Here is a 20,016-nt window from a genome sequence, read left to right as displayed (position 1 = left end):
TCCTCCTTTAAACCCCTCAGTCTGTCATCCCTACCTCCCCCAGATTCTAATATAAGTGGCACATGGCTGGAAGGGCGGCATATCTTCGGTGCCATTGGTCAACCGGTATCTATTCTCCTTTTTTTTTCTTGGGCCTTTCCAAACCATGTGATCAGCATTGGTGATGGGGTCTGAACACAGACTTCTCTGTTTCAGTACAGAATGTTGCAGCCTGAGCCATATGACTAACTAATTAGTGATTAGATATTCTTCTCTCCCTTTTCATTAACCACCTGGTAAGACAGTACATATTTTGTTCTCTGCTGTCCTTCATGATTCAGTTTCCTCGTGTGTGTTTTTCCACCTTAGGGTATTACCTAAAAGACTTTTGAAGGATCTAATCTAATCTTCTATTTCTGTGTCGCTCATACCTAGGCAGGCTCATAGGATGATAAAAACCTGTATGCATTTTCTCTCATTGTATCTCATTGGATATCACTAAGGGTGTTTGTATATCTCTACAGAAATGCCATTTCATTTTACTTTACCGAAAGAAGGAGACATCATTCAGCCACTGGCTGGTGTCACCCCACCACTTATTAATCAACTGAAGCTGGCGCCCAGAAGACACAGTACACCTATCAGTGAGTTTCTCAACAGGTGACAGACCTGCTTTGCGTTTTTACTCCATATTTAGAAAGGAAGGTCATAATGGAAGCTGTAGGTAATATCCTTTCTACTGGACCAACATTACATTTGATTTTACCAGCATATTCTTATCAAGTCAACGAGGGTCAAACTGAAGATGTTGGTGTGAATCTGTGTTCTGGTTATGACTTGATGACATCTCATATGTTTAGTAATTTATTATTGGAGAGAATACAAATGAGATGGGAGGGGATTCGTTTCTATATAGTAATCTGGTAGCTATTGTACTGTAATTTGCTTTTGAAGCCATTTTGAGCCCCGTTGCATGGCTGATGAAAACTTGTAGTTGAGACCAGCTAAAGCAGTGGTTCCCAAACCTGTCCTGGGGGACCCCCAGCCAGTCAGGTTTTCAAGATATCCCTAATGAATATGCATGAGAGCGATTTGCATACCTGTCACTTCCATTATATGCAAATCTCTCTCATGCATATTCATTAGGGATATCTTGAAAACCTGACTGGCTGGGGGTCCCCCAGGACAGGTTTGGGAACCACTGTGCTAAAGAGAGGGAAGAGTGATTTGCACTTCACGTTGGTGGATCTTCAAGAATAAAATCCCACTCTGTAGTGGGGAGGTATAAGAAATTTTTTCTCATTTCTTTCCTGTAGTGTCTTTCAAAATCATTTCTTTTAGTGACTGGAGACTGTCCAAAAAGCTCTTTGGCCTCTAGTGATGTGTCTGCTGAGACTACAATGGCGCCCAGTGATGTCACCGTGGAGAGTGCTATGGCTACAAGTGATGTATCTGACGAGAGCGGGAAAATAGATTCTGGAGTGGCTCCAGAGGCTAATGGGAAACTGTATCTAAGAATGAAACTTGTCACACCTGTTCACGAAGAAAGTGATGAATCTTCACAGTTCAGTTTGGAAAGTAAGAGCTGTTCAAACCTTGAGAATCTAAAGCAAGAATGTCGATATGTGGGGTGCATTGTGTGCGGAGAGAGGGCACTGAATTCTGAACCAACGGGTAATAATAAGTTGTTTACATTGACGTGGGGTCCATTGACCAATTTTATCATTCTAATTAAATGGTTTGTTTCTCTATTTCTGGTTTGATTTGCAGGGGATCCAGGGGAGGGAGAGGGATATTAAATTAGGATTTGCTTATTAATTACATGTATGTATGTATTGTTGTATGGTTTATTTGGATACATTGGAATCAGGGTGGGTGAAAATGGTTTCTTATGTATTTATGGATGGATCTAAGTGCTGTTTTTCAAATTACTTGTATGTATTCCTTCCATTGTAACCCACCGTTTATAACTCTTTTGTAATCCGCCTTGAACCGCAAGGTAATGGCGGCATAGAAATCTCTAATGTAATAACTTTATTCTTCTATACTGCCAACAATCGAACGACTTCTAGGCGGTTTACACAGAAGAGGAACTGGACAATCAGCAAAGTACAAAGTATTGAGAGTAAAAATACAACATGTTACCTAGAGTATAGACAGTATAAAATTTTTGTTATGAATGAAACTTCAGTTAAGAAATGAATTTATCAAATAGTACAGTCTTAATCCCTTTTTGAAATGCGCTGTAAGATTGCATGGGTCCGCTAATATATTTGCCCAACCAGGACTGTTGTCTACTTGATTGAAATGCTAGCATCCTATCCAAAAAAAGGGTGACGGGATAATCGCGAGTGAGACGCCAGTGCGCCGACAATTCAGTGCTGACAATTCAGTGCAAGACAGAAGCGTGCCACCGAAAAACTTATTTTTTAAGAGCTCCGACGTTTAATGCATAGTGTTCTCACTGCCGTTGGGGGGGGGGTGCAACCCCCCATTATAGACAAAACGGAACTTTTCCTGAAAAAAATTGGAAACTGTTCCGTTTTCTCCCCCACAACCCCCCCCACGGCAGCGTGAACACTATGCATTAAAGTGGGGGGGTTCCCCCCCAACACACCCTGTCGGAGCTCTTAAAAAATAAGTTTTTTGGCGGCACGCTTCTGTCTTGCGCTAAATTGTCAGCGCGCTGGTGTCTTGCGTGCCACTAACTAAGAACCCCAAAAAGTCCTGTATCTACAGCCAATGATCCTAGGATAGGCATTCCCCATAATACTTCCCGGTCCCTTCGTTCGACATCACAAAATCTCCTAACGGTCCCTTCATTGAAAATTCTAGGTATTAGAAGACAGGATATGTTCTCAGTAATGGCCCCCCAACTGTGGAACTCACTTCCCCAGTATATTAGAGAGGAAAAAGACCTTAACCAATTAAAATAATTTCTTAAAAGTTATCTTTTTAAAGACGCATTTAATATCTAACTTTAGACTAAGATTTTTGGCTCAGTCTTTTACCCATCCTATTGTTTTTTTCCTTGTTTTTATCTTTTTTCTTAAACCAAGAACATGTAACTTTGCCCCTCTATCCCTCATGTTTCGTGTTTGTCTTAGATCTGTAAGTTTGAAGTTACTTTGTTTAAATTATATAACACTATTTTATGTAGTTGTAAATCGCTTAGCAACTTGAATAAGCGATTCATCAAATACAAATAAAAACTTGAAACTTATCCTGGTAGGGTTGAATAGCATGAAATGAGACAACAAGTAGGTAGGGGCCAGTCCCCAAACCAACTTAAAACAAATACAAGAGAACTTAAATATTACTCGTGCTTCTACTGGCAACTAGTGCAGCATTCGATAGTAAGGACTGATGTGATCATTTTTCCTTAGTCCAAATATCAAACGGACAGCCGTATTCTGCACTAGTCTCAGTTTTCTCAATATTTTCTTTGGTACTCCCAAATAAACAATGTTACAACAGAACACCAGTGCTTGCACCAATAATCTTAAGGATGGAGGATCAAAATATTTTTTTGATGGTCTTTAGTTTCCATAGTGCAAAAAAGCACTTCTTTACCACTAAATTCGTGGGTTCTACCATTGTTAAATAGGAGTCTAAAGTGACTCCTAAAATTTTGATCGATTTTGAAATTAGGTGGTCGTGACCATTTAAATGAAGCGATGGTGCGGTTATTTTATCATTTGGACTTGCTAAAAAGTTTTTGCTTATGTCAACTCGGTCCTTAGAGGGGAAACTTGCCCCTCTGCACCCCCAAACCCCTTTAAGTAGGCCTACCTGATGTCGCTGGTGGTTCATTGGGGGCAGGAGTGAAGTCCCTTGGCTCCTGCTCCTTGTGACAGGCCTTTGCAAATGGCTTCCATAACCTCCTGTGAAAACCCTCTTAATCTTTTACATTTATTTTTATTAATAGACTCCTTTTTTGTTCCTACTCTTTGTTTCACCTTTGGAGCCCTAAGAGTTTTCAGGTGGGCCCCTTGTAGTAGTAATAATCATTTTTTTTTTTCTCGACTTTTTTGTTCAGAGCCTGAAGCTACTGAAAAGAAAAATGAAACGGCTGCTTTTGCTGAAACTGTTGCCAGGTAAGGATCCTTGTTATGCAGAACGATTTCACACAAAACTTGTCCTGATTTTCAATAAGTAGATAATTTCCCTCCTGCCTCCCGACAAAACCCTCTGAAGTAAAATAATGAGAGACGGGGACTAGATAAGGAAATCGTTCAGAGGGTCAGTCTGAACATGTTTAGCCTGTGGCTCAAAACCTACAAGATTTCAGAAGTCACAAGGTGCCAAAAACAGAAGCTCATTAAGACAAATATAACATCCTAATTAAAGGAACATAAGAACAGCCGTACAATGGTCCATCAAGCCCAGTAGCCCCTTCTCACGCCTGGTAATAAAGTTAAAAAACACATCACATAAGAACATAAGCAGTGCCTCTGCTGGGTCAGACCAGAGGTCCCTCACATCCAGCAGTCCGCTCACGTGGCGGCCTATCAGGTCCAGGACCTGTATAGTAATCCTCTGTCTATACCGTTCTATCTCCTTTTCCTTCAGGAAGTTATCTAATCCCTTCTTGAACCCCAATACCGTACTCTGTCCTATCACATCCTCCGGAAGCGCATTCCAGGTGTCCACCACCCTTTGGGTGAAGAAGAACTTCCTAGCATTGGTTCTGAATTCCTCCCCTCTTAATTTTTCCGAATGCCCTCTCGTTCTTGTAGTTTTTGAGCGTTTGAAGAATCTGTCCCTCTTCACTTTCTCCATGCCCTTCATGGTCTTGTAAGTCTCTATCATGTCCCCTCTAAGTTTCCTCTTTTCCAGTGCACTTCATATATGTTGGACTGTAAACGTGCTCTTGCTTATGAGTATTATTTGGGTAGGACCAAACCTCACAGAGCTTCCACTCAGCTGTTCCTCTCATTCGATTCAAACAGACTAGTAGCTCCGGTCTCCATCTCCACATGACTGGCGGACTGTATCTCATTTTGCTATGCGCGGGCTGGGCTGACGCTAGAAGGTCATGCCACTGCATATAAAGTATGAGCAATGGCGACTTCCGTAGCTCATCTGCTTTTCACTCTCTTTGAGGACATCTGTAAAGCAGCCACCTGGTCTTCAATTCATATCGCCACATCCCACTATTTATTTGTAGCATCATCCCAGACAGGATAGTTGATTCAGCCAGGCAGTTCTTCAAAATTTATTCTCCACTTACATGCCCTTTTGGTTTTGCCAGACTCGTGGTAGTTATCAATAACCCTCTTCTCAGAGGCATGATCCTGGCAGCAGGGAGTACCACATGTGAGAATATACTGCCTGCTTGTCCTTGGATAGCACCTGCTACAGGTGAGTAACTATGCATTATACAAAGAAAAGCAGGCAGTATATTCTCACAACCTAAGTTGGCTTATTTGCATTTTTTTAAAATTTTAATTATTTATCAATTTTACGTTTAACAAAATCAAACATTTTGTACAGAGAGATTGTGTGAATACAATGCCTTTTAAAGACTAAAAGAAAGTTCATTTTCAGATAACTTCACTCTATTCACACATTCTCAAGTCCTCAAATGATCCAAGATTCTACGAGTGATTCAAAAGAATAAAGTTTAAACAAAATAAGCAAAAAGGTATCTGTTGGCTGATTCAGGGGAGCATATATTCCTACTTTAACTAGGCATTGTTGTTCCTTCCTTTTCCTTTTCCAGGCCTTTCAGTGTCGGGAAAGTTGTGAGTTGAGCCGGTTCAAAAAACACACATTTATTATCTCGATACCTTATTACACATTTACATGGGAAACGTAAAAAGAAAATACCACCTAGCTGATTAACACCTGGTTGCAATAGAAGAAATTGACGTCTACGATTTTGAGTTTCTTTACTAACATCTGGGGAAACTTGGATTTTCAAACTTAGAAACTCCTTAAATTTATTTTAAAAAACCCCAACATTTTAATAGCCATTCTTTATCTGGCAATAATGCCACAGATAATAGAAGTGTTGCTGGTTTAGCCAATTCCTTATCAGAAACTTCCAACATTGCGGTCAAATTTAAATGGGATTCATGCTCAAGCTGATTCTAGTTTTCCGCTTGCTGATCTGGTATTTTACCCGGTAAATAATATACCCGAGTAAAAGGAGGGATTGAGTCCTCTGGGATATTCAAAATCTCCATAAAGTACCTCTTTATCATTTCCCTTGGACTTATAGTGGAAATTCTTGGAAAATTCAGCAAGCCCAAGTTGTTGGCTCAATAACTATTTTCCACTGTTTCCAATTTCCTTCTGATAATCTGATTTTCTTTAATTATTGACAATTGAACTTGTTTAACCTCAGTTACTTCTTTCTCTATATCTCCTATTTTTAGTTTAACGTTGGAAATTTCTTGTTTATTTTCTTCTATTACTTGTTTTTGAGTATTTAGATTCTTTTCTCCCTCCTTTATTTGTTTAGATAGTGCGTCTCCTAGCTTGGAAACCAAGTCCCATACTGAATCGAGGGTCATTTCAGCCGGCTTCACATAATAAGAGGAAAATTCATGAAAACTTTGTCTTGGCTCCTTATTTGCATTTTTACTTAACTGATGATCCCATGAGCTGACATCAAGCAGAAAGGCACCAACATGCGTACGGTACAGGCAGTCTTAAAGATTTAAAGTGACAGTATACTTTTTGATTGTCTGGGCCAGGGTTCCGTAGATGATGTCACCCACATGTGAAAATACCTGCCTGCTGTCCTCTGATAACACCTGCTATTTATGTATTTAGTCAATTTCTAGCCCACTCTCCCAGAAGAGCCCAGAACGGGTTATAAGTGTACAATACAGAGTAGAAAGTTAGCATCAAGGTTGCAAATTCACATATAAGCAAATATACAGAACAACAGATTTAAAAAGATGAACAGCAGCAGTAAGATAATTCCTGTGTATTGTGTAGAGGACTGAATGCATGTGTTGGAGACAGAGTACAGTAGCATGACAAACGATAAGGCACTATATAGCAGCGAGAAATACAATACAGTACGTTCGATGCATAGGTACTCTTGATGTAAGTACGTGAAGTAGGGAGACAAGATCTCATGTAGTTTAGAACCAAGTGAACTCCAGGTGAGTAGTAACTGTGCTCTAGCCATACGAACACAAGCACAGACTTGAAAGGTGACTAAACGTCTTGATCTTGGTATTTGTATTCTGTTCTGCCATCGGAATCAAGTTGATTCTTTGTCACCTGTGTTTCATACAGTTTCCGGTTCGTCTGTGTATTGGACTAGTATTGTATGCGGATTCTGATGTGAAAGTTCTGATCATTGTCCAGGAGGGAAGTGCTGAATATGTAATAGATTGGTGCTGTCATTTAAAAAAAAAAAAAAACAACAACAAACGAAAACAGATAAAATCATTTGTGGGGGCACAAAGTATTCTCTGCAAAGTACCCAAACAAACCATTTTGCCACCAGGGCAGTATAACATGCAGCTGAAATGGCCCCCAGATCAACAGTTTCCTTGTTTCTACGCATTTTTCCCTGTGCAAGCATTCCTATGTAATATAATTGGGATTTCTCTTTTTTCACTCTTACCTAGTATCCCAAAAACTCAGTCTGTATTCAGTCGCATCTGTGAAGTTCGACGAGAAGAAGAAGCCAGAGGTTATGACCTTCCTACTACTCCAGTCCGGTAACTCCTCAAGAGTTTTTACTCTTCTTTCTTCACTTGCCATCCTGAAACTCTGATCCAGTGCAACCCTTTGAAGTGTGGGATTTGAGAGCAAAGACTCTCCTGGCAAGTGGACTCAGCCAGCTACGTTTGTCCCCTGGCTCCAACTCATGAGACATGAGCTAGGTTCAGTCCTGGTATTTATTCTATTCCATGTAACCTGGAGCCAGGTGGCAACTCTTTTTTTTTTTTTTTCCACATCGTCGTATTAGAAACTGCTAGTAATTTGGTATGGATAGATTTGCTGAAGCAGATTTCTGAGCATTGTTGTAACATAGTAGATGAAAGCAGATAAAGACCCAAATGGTCCATCCAGTCTGCCCAACCTTACTCACTCTTTAAATTACTGATTTAATTTAAATTTTCCTTCTTCTTAGCTATTTCTGGGCCAGAACCCAAGGCTCTGCCCGGTACTGAAGTCTCCGTCAAGGCTCAATGCAGCCCATCTAAACCATCCCAGCCATCGAAGCCCTCCCCAACCCATCCTCAACCAAAAGGCCATATATGGACACAGACCGTGCAAGTCTGCCCAGTACTGGCCTTCGTTCTTCAATATTTACCATTATTTTCTGATTCGCGATCTTCTGTGTTCATCGCACGCTGTCACCATTTTCCTCTCCTCCACCTCCTGAATGCCCATTGTATGAGCTTCAGTGCCACTAGGTGCATGTCAGCCCAGAACAGGAAAGCGGACTCGTCCACTACTGCCACATTTGTTCCTCCCCGACTGCTGATATATGCCACTAACAGAGCGTTATGATCTATTAGAGTGAAGCAGTGTTGCCAGCCTTGATAGTGAAGACAGCTCTTAGTAAAGAGATCAGTCTTTATTCCAGTGTTCTATTAATAGAAGTGATACTTAGTTTTTACCATTCACTAAAGCTGTTTTAGTACTATACTGAATCGAAAGGCTAATGTGGTATTTAAATAAAACATTTATGTGTTTTAGCAGCACACTGTTCCAAAAACACCCATATTTGTTACCCTTCTATGCTGCTTGTCTTTTAAAATTCGGTATAAGGGTCTGTCATTTGGAGCTGAGCAAACTCTCGCCAAGCAACAGAATAATAGTGCAGCAACAGGAAGTGGTGAAGATAGCTTAGAAGTAGATATTTTAGTTACCAGAACGTTTAATATGCCAGAGACATTTGGGAGGGAGGAGTTTCTGCACTGGCAGTAAAAACCTGATCAGGCTGTGTTACATCCTGCATTTCTCTTTCAGCTTTGGAGATCAGATTCTAGAAGGCATTGTTGTGAGACGGGTATTACTTGGCACATGTGTGGCATCCTAAATTTGTCAGGACTAAGAAAGTAATATTGAAATGATGGTATAGGGCAATTTCATTGACCAGCAGAATTGAATCCTGCATACAAATGGGTAACATCAGAGCTCTCCTAAAGCTCTAAATTATTGTAAAGTTATGAGAATGTGTTGTCCTTCCTACATGCAGCAGTCACTCTTACCCCTCCCCCCCCTTTTATGAAGCCACATTAGCGTTTTTGATCGCCGGCTGCGGTGGCAAAAGCTCCGACGCTCATGGAATTCCTATGAGCGTCAGTACTTTTACCACTGCGGCTAGCGATAAAAAACGCTAACGTGGCTTCATAAAAGGTGGGAATGGTTAGTTGTGGGGGTTTTTTTTGTTTTGTTACCTATGCTGTCACATGGGCATGAAAACAAAATTCTCAAGATTATTTTTGAAGAGTTGTCTTCTTGTTCCAGTTATACTGTTTTCATCATTTTATTAGTACCTTAAGAAAAAATAATTTGTTAGCATTTGCTTCTTGCAAATGTGCTGCCATGGCACAAGTCAAACCCAGCTGCAGGCCCTGTCCTGTTTTAGTTTGGAAAATAACCATTAATGATCTTCTTGGGTTCTACTCATCAGAAGGAAAGCTACTATGCAAATAGAAGAATGTCCTAAGGATCAGAAAACAGTGACTAGGTTTCGGGAACAGTTTGAGATGGAAAAGAGACTTTTGAAGATAAAGGAAAAGTCTTTATTACATTACATTACATTTGTGATTTCTATTCCACCTGTGCCTTGCGGTTCTAAGCGGATTACAGTTAAAAGAGATCAGGACATTACCGAGAGAATTACATTACAACGATTTAAGTAAATTACATGTTGTGGTATAGAAATACAAGTATAAGATATCTGGATTTATCGATAGAATAACTTGACAGGGTTCAAGTAGTTACAAGGTTCAGTGGGGAAAACAATATAGGCAACTGAAGAAAGATACCTAACTTTGAAGGAATCAGTTAAGCGGATACCTAAGGGAGATGCTTATTTAGGAGAAGGTTAAAGGGATACCTAAGGGAGATGCTTATTTAGGAGAAGGTTAAAGGGATACCTAAGGGAGATGCTTATTTAGGAGAAGGTTAAAGGGATACCTAAGGGAGATGCTTATTTAGGAGAAGGTTAAAGGGATACCTAAGGGAGATAAGAACATAAGAAGTTGCCTCCGCTGAGGCAGACCCTAGGTCCATCCTGCTCAGCGGTCCGCTCCCGCGGCGGCCCATCAGGCCCATTTCCTGAGCAATGGTCTATACCTATCTATACCCCTCAATCCCTTTTTCTTCTAGGAATCTATCCAAACCTTCTTTGAAACCATTTAATGTTTTCTTGTCTACAACAGCCTCTGGAAGCGCGTTCCACGTATCCACCACCCTCTGAGTGAAAAAGAACTTCCTAGCGTTTGTTCTAAACCTGTCCCCTTTCAATTTCTCCGAGTGCCCCCTTGTACTTGTGGCGCCCCTTAATTTGAAAAATCTGTCCCTGTCTACTTTTTCTATGCCCTTCAGGATCTTGAAGGTTTCTATCATGTCTCCTCTAAGTCTTCGCTTCTCCAGGGAGAAAAGTCCCAACTGCTTCAATCTTTCGATATATGGAAGTTTTTCCATTCCCTTTATCAGTCTAGTTGCTCTTCTTTGTACTCCCTCAAGTACCGCCATGTCTTTCTTGAGGTACGGCGACCAGTACTGGACGCAGTACTCCAGGTGCGGCCGCACCATTGCACGATATAGCGGCATGATGACTTCTTTCGTCCTGGTTGTAATACCCTTCTTAATGATACCCAACATTCTGTTTGCTTTCCTTGAGGCCGTGGCGCATTGTGCTGATGCCTTCAGTGTTTCATCTACCATCACTCCCAGGTCTCTCTCCAGGTTGCTGACCCCTAGTGATGTTCCCCCCATTTTGTATGTGAACATCGGGTTCTTTTTCCCCACGTGCATGACCTTGCATTTCCCCACGTTGAAGCTCATCTGCCATTTTTCGGCCCACTTTTCCAGCTGTGTTAGATCCTTTTGAAGATCTTCGCAGTCTTCCCTGGTTTGAGCCCTGCTGCATAGTTTGGTGTCATCTGCAAATTTAATGACCTCACACTTGATTCCCGCCTCTAGGTCGTTTATGTAGATATTGAACAGGAGCGGTCCCAGCACCGACCCCTGCGGAACTCTGCTCGTGACCCCTTTCCAGTCTGAGTAGTGGCCCTTTACGCCAACCCTCTGCTTCCTGTTTGCCAGCCAGACCTTGATCCATCGGTGGACCTCCCCTTGTACCCCGTGGTTCCATATCTTTTTAAGCAGTCTCTCGTGTGGCACCTTGTCGAAGGCTTTTTGGAAGTCAAAGTAAATGATGTCTATAGATTCCCCTTTATCCACCTGACTGCTCACCCCCTCAAAGAAGTACAATAAGTTAGTGAGGCATGACCTACCCTTGCAGAAGCCGTGTTGACTCGGTTTTAGCTGCCCATTTTTTTCGATGTGCTTATTTAGGAGTTTGGATATTTTTGGTAAATGAGGTTCAAGGGGATGACTAGTGTTTATCCAGAAGTTGGTTGACCGTGTAGGCCAGCAGATTCTTTTCTTAGATGTTGGCTTCTCTTTCCTGACACAGTGACCTAAAGAGTTGTACCACGAGTAAAGAGGAGTACCATAGTGCTTCAGAGCAGGCAAGTCTTGGCTGAGACACCTTGATAAAAAATGCAAAGTTCTCTAGTGCTAACGCTAGTCTGAGTAGGAGCAACAGAGTGCATAGTTCAGTGTCTCTGAGTGCCATTCTCTAAATGCAAAGGACCATAATCATAGCACTACTATTGAAGCTCAGAAAGATAGATGACTCTTCAGTTTAATCATTTTCACAAATTAATTGTTTATTAGAAAACCATGTAGCTCTATCATATGATACAATTCTATTTGGGACGTCAATGAGAATAAAAAGTCAAATTTCATCAAGCAATAACAAACTTTTTTTTTTTTTAAATTCTTTATTCATTTTTACATATTACAACAAGTGTTTCAGCTGAAATCATTCAAATTTGTATATATACACTTGATTACCTTTCATGTAACACTTTAAATATAACATTTCAGTCAATATCTATGTTCTGTAATATTTTGAATATTATATACTACATCTAATATCTAAAGAATTAATATTAGGATAGAAAACCCTCCCATCCCCTCCCTTCCTCTACAGAAATTCCATCTACAATATATTAAAATTATTAACACGTTCATATACATTATAGTATTAATAAATATTATCCACCCACAACCCCTCATGTCGAATATCTTACTTTGGGAAAATGTTATTACTCATTGCAAAAATCTGTTAATGGTCCCCATATTTTCTGAAACTTATCAAAATATTGCTATTGTATGCTCCATTTTATATATATGACATACAGAATTCCACCAAAAGTTGTAATTTAATCTGTCATTTTTCCAATTATATGTAATCTGTTGAATGGCTACTCCAGTCAATATAAATAAAAGTTTGTTATTATTTGATGAAGTTTGACTCTTTGCTCTCATTGCCATGCCAAATAAAATAGTATCAAATGTCAAGGCCACCGGATTATCTAACATCCTATTTATTTGAGGCCAAATTGATTTCCAAAATAATAATATAAATGGACAATAGAATAAAAGGTGATCTAATGTCCCAGCCTCAAGATGACAGTGCCAACATCTATTAGACTTAGAACTTAGATAGGAGTTGCCATTAAACATATCACCGGAAATTGGAAAAATTACACTAGGCTTAACTACATCTTCTGGTGGAATTCGTTGTGCCATATATATAAAATGGAAAGAACAATTGCCATACTAAAAGGGAATTATAATAATTTTAAAAAGATTTGGGGGCCGTAGATAACTTATTGTAATGATTAGACGCCTTTTTACACTGAAAGTATAATTATAATTATGGGAAGGGGGGTGGTATATAGTTATAACACAGGTTCAATCAATATTTATGAATATAACATGTATGATTTTTTTTTTATTACAATATTTGTGAGAAGGGTGGGTGGGGGAGGGAGATAATTTATGTATTTAAAATGATAATAGAATGAATTTCAAGTGATGTGTATGATTCAATTGATGTAATATTGTATACTTGATGTAAGATGAAAAATGAATAAAGAATTTGAAAAAAAAATCATTTTCACAGGTTTTAACAATTTTGGCACAGAGAAACTTGTGTCCTAAGATGTTATGTCTCTCAAGTACAGTTCAACTACACTGTTGACAGTTCCATTGTCTGTGCAAGACTCTATGCTTTTATCTCAGTGCATTGGCCATTTACAGGAGGCTTCTAAGATCCATACTTCCAACAAAAAGCCAGGCTTAGATTCAATTTTGATAACAGTAGGGGATAAATCTTACTCTTCGATATCTTTGCCTCTTGTCAATGCAGCCACACCCTAATTCAAAATGTTTTAATGATTTTTGTGAAAGGATATTGCGAAGACATTCTGGAAGTTGCTGCTCAAGATTGTGCAGCAAAATCTCACTAGTTCCATGCAAAGAGAAGTACAATCTTCTCAAGATCCAGTAGTTTCACTTTTTATCACATTCTGAGTCGTGGGAAGGTTAGTTGTACTGTTGCCTCTGCCTCCTTTTCTCTAAGCACACTCCCAGACTTTTCTGGAAGGTTTCACAGAACTACAGCCTTAAGCATATGACTCCTCCCCTGAGAAGAGGACCTATCAGTTGGTATCCCTTGGGATCCTTCTCTACCTGCTACAAGAAACTTCATGCTATAAGAGGATCCTATCTTAGATTTCAAAAGAAATGGCAAAAAAAGTTCCTTTTCCTCTGTAACAGGAAGCAGAACCATGAAAATGATGTCGTTGGGTTTCTGAAGTTTATCAGAGCTCTCAAAGCTTTAGTAGAGGTTTAGTTAATACAGTATAATCCCATTATAACGGACTTCAAGGGACCTGGAAAGCCAGTCTGTTATATCCAGAGTCCGTTATATCCAGAGTTGCATTTTTTTAAAAACTTTATTTAGGGCATCTTGAAACAACGTAAATCGATGAACAAAAGTCACTGCACAAGCATATCGGCAACATCAAAAACAAAACTCAGCAAAACATTGGTAGGGCACGAAATGATTGCAAAACCAGAACACTGTACTGGAAAGAAAAATACTCGGTCATTTTTTTTTTTCAGGGATGCATTTTGATACTATATCACCGGCATGCCACGTGCCTTGTAGGCGGATCCTGCATGTCCGTTATAGCCAAATAAAACTACAGCTAAAAGCGGCTCTGGGGACCAAAATAGTTGTCTGGTATATCCGAAAGTCCGTTATATGCGAGTCCCCTATATCCAATGATTTTCTGTATGTTTATCATGGCTCTCGGCCTGGACCATAGGACCTCATCCGCTAAAGGCGAAGTTCCATTATAAGAGAGTCCGTTATAATGAGATTATACTGTAGATTATTTCAAGGGCGGCAAACTCACTGGGGCAAAATCCAGTGTGTCTACAGCTGATGTCTAGCTAGAAGTCACTGTCTGTGCCATCTCATATTTAGCAGTAGTTGAAATCTGCCTTGAAGAAAATAAAGAAATGCAGAGACCACTTTCAATTTCCTGCCTGGAAATGTCCAGAAACTCCTGGACCGTTTGGTTCAAGGTGTATCTTGTACCCTTCCCAGATGTGCTCAAGCTGAGCTTACTTTATTACTTCCAGAGTACTAGTTCGGTGACGGGTCAAAAGCGCACGAGGACAAAGGCGCGCTGACAATTGAGCGCAGGGCTTAATCGCGCCGAATAAAACCTGTATTTTAAAGGGCTCTGATGGGGGGTGGGGGGAAACCCCCCCCACTCTACTTAATAGGGATCGCGCTGCCTCACTTTGCCATGTTGGTGGGGGGTGTAACTCCCCACATTATACTGAAAACTTAACTTTTTCCCACAACGCCAGCGCGATCACAGTCTCACAAATCACAGCCTCTACTGTTGCAGCCAAAAGATTGTCTTGATTAAGGGCCTCTAGGCTTAGAGGATGTCCATATCAGTTTGGTTGATATTCTTTGTACAATTGCATAGAGTAGGGATTGTTCTATAACCTCCCACTATATCTGCTCAGGTGTCGGAACTTGTGTTCTTTAGATGAACAAATATAGACTAATATACTATTTTTTTTCTAGTGGGAGGGGGGAAACCCACTTCATTCCCTTGGCAAGGCATATCTGACAATGCCTTTCCCTAAGCCCTGTCAGAGAGGCAACCTAGACAGCTCTGTTGGTCTAAGGACCTATTTTTTTTTTAGACCCTGCCCTGCCTATGCGGGACAGGTACAATTTTCTTTCTCAAGGAGTAGAGAAAGATAATCATTCTGGTTGCTCGGTATCAAATTAGGGTGTTATTTATAATTTTTCCCCTGGTATGAAGACAGCTCAGCTAAGCTTGTGAGAGATCCAGTGGTGTGCCTTGGTTGTTGACAGAAAAATGCTTACCTTGTATCGGGTGTTTTTCATGATAGGATAGGATTAATTGGACACAGAATCCTATGTCCTTGAGAGTTGATTCTGAGTTTTAAACTGAGAGGACAAACGACTTGTGGGAAGGCTGTGCTCAGAACTTTTTATGCTGTTTCTGAGCTCTGGGAGAGCTCTTCTGTCTCTGTGCCATCAGATGTTGCCCAATTGTGTGCCCGATTTATTCCTTTTCTACAAAAACCACTTGCTAAAGTAATAACTTTGCTCTCTAAACAGAGGCCACTGATTTGTAGTGCTTTGTTGAATGAGCTGGAGCCCGATCTTTTAAGAGTTTGGTCCATGTCACTTTCTCTATAATTAGAGTGATATGGGGACTAATACTATGCCAGGGAACACCTGGCGGGGCCTCCGCGTGTGCGGATCGCCGTACTTGATGGACCTAGGGTCTGTTCCGGAGATGGCACTTCTTATGTTCTAGTTTTTAATAGGACAATGATGCATATTGCTTGAACTTCCCTAGCGTACTGCATGCTGGAAAATGTAATTAAGCTGTATTTATTCCATTTGAGCCTTATGTATATGTGTAATTGATTGGCAGGGGCGACGTGCTCCATTTCCCAGGAACGCAAGAGGACCAGGAAGATTTGGGTGAAGATCATAGAGCTTGGCAACGCCAGCAGCGCTTGAAGCAGATTTCTCGTGGACAGATTATGACTACTCAGCCAACGCCAGAGGAGAACCTGGAGCAGGTTTGCCCTGCAGAAGAAGAAGCCATGGAGGTTGATGATGCACAGGGGCAATCGGAGGGAAATGACAGACCAGAAGAAAGGCCGAAAAGTCAAGAAAAGATAGGCAAGGTGTCCACAGAGCAGATGGACACATTGTGGAACATGCAGCTGGAAAGAAACAACAAAGAGGTCCAAACTGTGAAGAGCTTGATCTCCACACTTCCAGGAATTTCTGCGGCAACCCAGACAGAGAAAGGAGCAGACATCCAGGTGGAGGTGGGCACCAGCATGGCCAGCCAAGAATATGGGAAACAGGATGCCAGCGTCCAAACTGAGGGGGAGTCTGGGAGAATGCAGAGTGGGCAGAAACATGTTAATATCCAGGGAGATGATACGGACTCTCTACACAGCCAGGTGAGAGGGCAGTCATATGGGGGGCAAAACTTAGAAATGCCTGTTTAGGGGTATTTACAATAACAACATAGAAACATTTATGAGTGGCAAGGTTTGGTTTTGTTTACATGGCATAGTGGGTTTTTTTCATAAACTGAGAAATCATGACATTTTATTTTAACTTCTTTGTGTTATGTGTAGCAATAATGTCCTGTTAATAAGTTGGACCAGAGGAAAGCTACCGTATTTCTTATCCCTGAGGAATCTTGCTACTTTCTGTGACTCTACCAAATACTTGTAAGCTGGACTAGATTGACCCTTGGTTTGATCAAGTAGAGCAACTCTTATGTTTTTATGTTTCTTGTCCTTTTAAAAAAACCTCTGTGTTGCCTTGCATAATCCCCTCCTGCCAAAACTAGTCTTGACTTCCTTGTGAATTGAACAGTTTCCTTAATGACTTACTCAAAGTGTCAGACAGGTTCTGGATGCACACTCCATAAGCTGAATATAGGATTTTGTTGCAGTACCTTGATGGCGAATGAATTCAAAAGATAAGATTGCCTATTCATACCCTTTCATGGACCACACAAGAATATGTGGCTTCAGATGCACCCAGTTTATTCAGCAGATCAGCGAGTGCAGGTAACCTCCTCGACGAATCTCGAGTGGTTTTTCCAGAGAACATAACCAAGTGGCAACTTGATGCTTTCTCCATTCTTTGTAAAGCATTACAAACTTGTCTTTGAAGGTGCACTTGTGCAGGGAGCCTCGTCTTCCACCCACCCATCCAGATCTATAAAACTCTGATACATCCCTGCTGGTTTGGACTGGTCTAGCTAGATGGTAAAGAAGGTGAAATGTTAATCTTAATCTGTTTATTTCCTTTTAAAAAAAAAATGTTTTTCAGTCCCACTAGACCAGTCCAACATACTACCTCTGGAAGACTGAAGGATGAGGATTGTGGGCTTCTTGTCGTTTTGTTATACTCTTTTGGCTTTCTGGTTCCATTCCCATTTTGGTGTTTGTTTAGTTTCCCTGGAGGTGTTAGTGGCTCCAGGCTTATACTGGTGATGTCACTGGAAGCTGACCTTTTCTGTCCCTCCCTCTGCTGGACAGGGTATATAAACCACTGGATTGGACTGGTCTGGCAGGAATCAAGGAAAGGAAATTACACTTCACCCTCCCAATTCGTGCACTTAAGACTCGTGACTTCGGTTATTTGGTGTGGGGGGGGGGGCTGGGGTTTAAACCCGGAAGCACCCCTGCTTCCCGGACCTCTCTACAGCTTACCTGGTGGTCTAGCGGTGAAGTGGGGCAGCAGTGCTCTTCCTACTCTCGTGCCCCGTGTAGAGCCGTCCACAAAAATGACTGTTGTGAGTTCCCGTGGTCTCACAAGACTACAGCAGGAACTCACGGCAGCTGTGTAGAGGTCTGGGAGGCAGGAGGGAGGCGGGGGAGAAGTCCGGGAGGCAGGAGTGGGTCAGAGTCTGCCCTAAAAGTTATTAATGGTTTTTTAAATATTCGCGGGCCAGCTCTGCCCCTAATCCCCACAAATATTGAGGGTGAAGTGTAACATCTAAGATTAATTTCACCTTGTGACCCGATGCACTTTAGCTTGGAAACGAATTGGAATGTACAGATAAAGAATATATATGCTCAGAAGTTTTGAATTTTTGCTTTGCTTATTGTAGAATACATTGGGGGAGGCTCTTTCAGTTTCTAGCTATCATATCTTTATACAATTTACCAAACTGGGAATTTTGAAAATGATGCACTTCCTTTCTGTCTGCCCAAGGCACTATGCTTGGTCTTCTGTCCTTGTGTTTTAGAAGAGTTCTGTCTGGGTCCAATGAAAGTATCAAACTCCACGCATTTATGTTATAGAGCTCTCTGCTTCTCCTCATATCTCACTTCTTCTACCTAGTTTTTCCTTCTTATGTTCCAAGAGTTGTATCTCCTTTGACTTGTATGTCGCCTTGAACCTAATTGGGTATAGAGCGACTCCTAAATACTAGATTAGATTAGGTTTATAGCCCCATATCGGACTGAATGACATTCATATAACTGAGGGGAAGGGATCCGTGGATCTCTCAATTGGAAGGGAAGAGAGAGCGGAAGCAGAGAGTTACCCTAGGCTTGTCAACGTATCAGAAACTAGATAAGCTATTAGTTTTGCTTTACAGACATAGAAACATAAGTAAAATGTGCAAAGTCTAGCTAAAGTGGCCATTTTACAGCTCACAAGACAAAAAGAAATATCCAAAATAGCTAATGATCTATTAAAGTAATCTCAGAGACAGTAGCTATATTGTTGTAAACCTCCATCCGTTGTCTGAGCGATTACTCTAAGGTTATCTGGGTTTAAGTCCACGTTGTACATTAGAACATAAGAATCGCTTTACCGGGTCAGACCAATTCTCCATCAAGCCCAATAGCCCATTCTCACGGTGGCCAATCCAGGTCACTAGTACCTGGCCAAAATTCAAGGAGTAGCAACATTCTGATTCAGGGCATGATTAGCAATACAATCTATGCTATGTCCACTAAATATGTGTGCATATATGCATTTCTCTCCATGTATATACCTAAAAGAGGTTGCTATTAAGCTACACAGCAGTTAAAGTTGATATCTAGACAACGGAGTAGGCAGGCACAAATTCAGGTGGTCCTTATCTGTCAACGACATCAATGTTTCTAAATTAGTAATTTCCAGAGACTGGGACGTAGGACCTGCTATGTTGGATTTTAATTGAATATTTATAATTGAAATCCCTTTTTAACTCAGGGGGAAGATGAGTTTGAGTTGCGGCAACCCCCTCCAGAACGTCTCCTGCACCGCCACGTGCGGACAGTTCGTGAAGTGCGCACCGTGGTCACTCGAGTTATCACAGATGTCTACTATGTGGATGGAGCTGAGGTTGAGCGCAAGGTGGTAGAGGTAAGGCTTTAGAACAGGGGTGTCCAACCTTTTGACTTCCCTGGGCCGCATTGGCTGGAAAAAATGTTTATCCCAGGACAAGCAGGCAGGCATTCTCACTAGTGGGTGACATGATCCAACGGAGCCCCGATGCGGACGCTCACAAGCAGTCTTGCTTGAAGAAACTCGAAGTTTTGAGTCGCCCGCACCGCGCATGCGTGAGTGCCTTCCCGCCCAGCGCAGGGCGCGTCTCCTCAGTTCTTACTTTTCCGCGGAGCCGAGAAGTCCGTCTTTGACTCTCTGCGTGAAGTTCGTTCACTTGGGCCTTCTAATGTCCGCGGTTTTGGGTTAATTTGCTCTTAATCGCTGATTTGAACGTGCAAACGCTGCAGCATGACAGAGGAGGGAGCTGGCAAGATGGTAAACATCCGGGGGCAGCAGAGGAAAACACTGCATCGCCCTTGACCAATGCTGCACAAAATACTTCATGGGGCCGCATGGGGCCCTCAGGCTGCAGGTTGGACACC

General features: G+C 41.3%; 1 protein-coding gene across 11 annotated transcripts in view; it reads left to right on the top strand.

Moving 5' to 3' along the window:
- The window catches only part of TP53BP1 (tumor protein p53 binding protein 1), a 91,253-nt gene that overhangs the window by 48,029 nt on the left and 23,208 nt on the right, over window positions 1-20,016 (top strand). For 9 of the 11 annotated variants that reach the window (XM_033920075.1, XM_033920078.1, XM_033920079.1 and 6 more), the window contains 6 exons: window positions 504-623; window positions 1,321-1,557; window positions 4,019-4,076; window positions 7,575-7,667; window positions 16,050-16,593; window positions 19,358-19,510. In XM_033920075.1, coding sequence (XP_033775966.1) covers window positions 504-623; window positions 1,321-1,557; window positions 4,019-4,076; window positions 7,575-7,667; window positions 16,050-16,593; window positions 19,358-19,510 — 1,205 coding nt within the window. Of the gene's footprint in view, window positions 1-503; window positions 624-1,295; window positions 1,558-4,018; window positions 4,077-7,574; window positions 7,668-16,049; window positions 16,594-19,357; window positions 19,511-20,016 lie in introns of those variants that run through there. The other 2 variants (XM_033920083.1, XM_033920081.1) reach the window with 2 other exon arrangements.

Source organism: Geotrypetes seraphini, chromosome 14 (assembly GCF_902459505.1).
Source record: "Geotrypetes seraphini chromosome 14, aGeoSer1.1, whole genome shotgun sequence".
Lineage (NCBI taxonomy): Eukaryota > Metazoa > Chordata > Amphibia > Gymnophiona > Dermophiidae > Geotrypetes > Geotrypetes seraphini.
The sequence above is the reverse complement of the archived record's forward strand: the minus strand, read 5'-3'. Positions and strand labels throughout refer to the sequence as shown.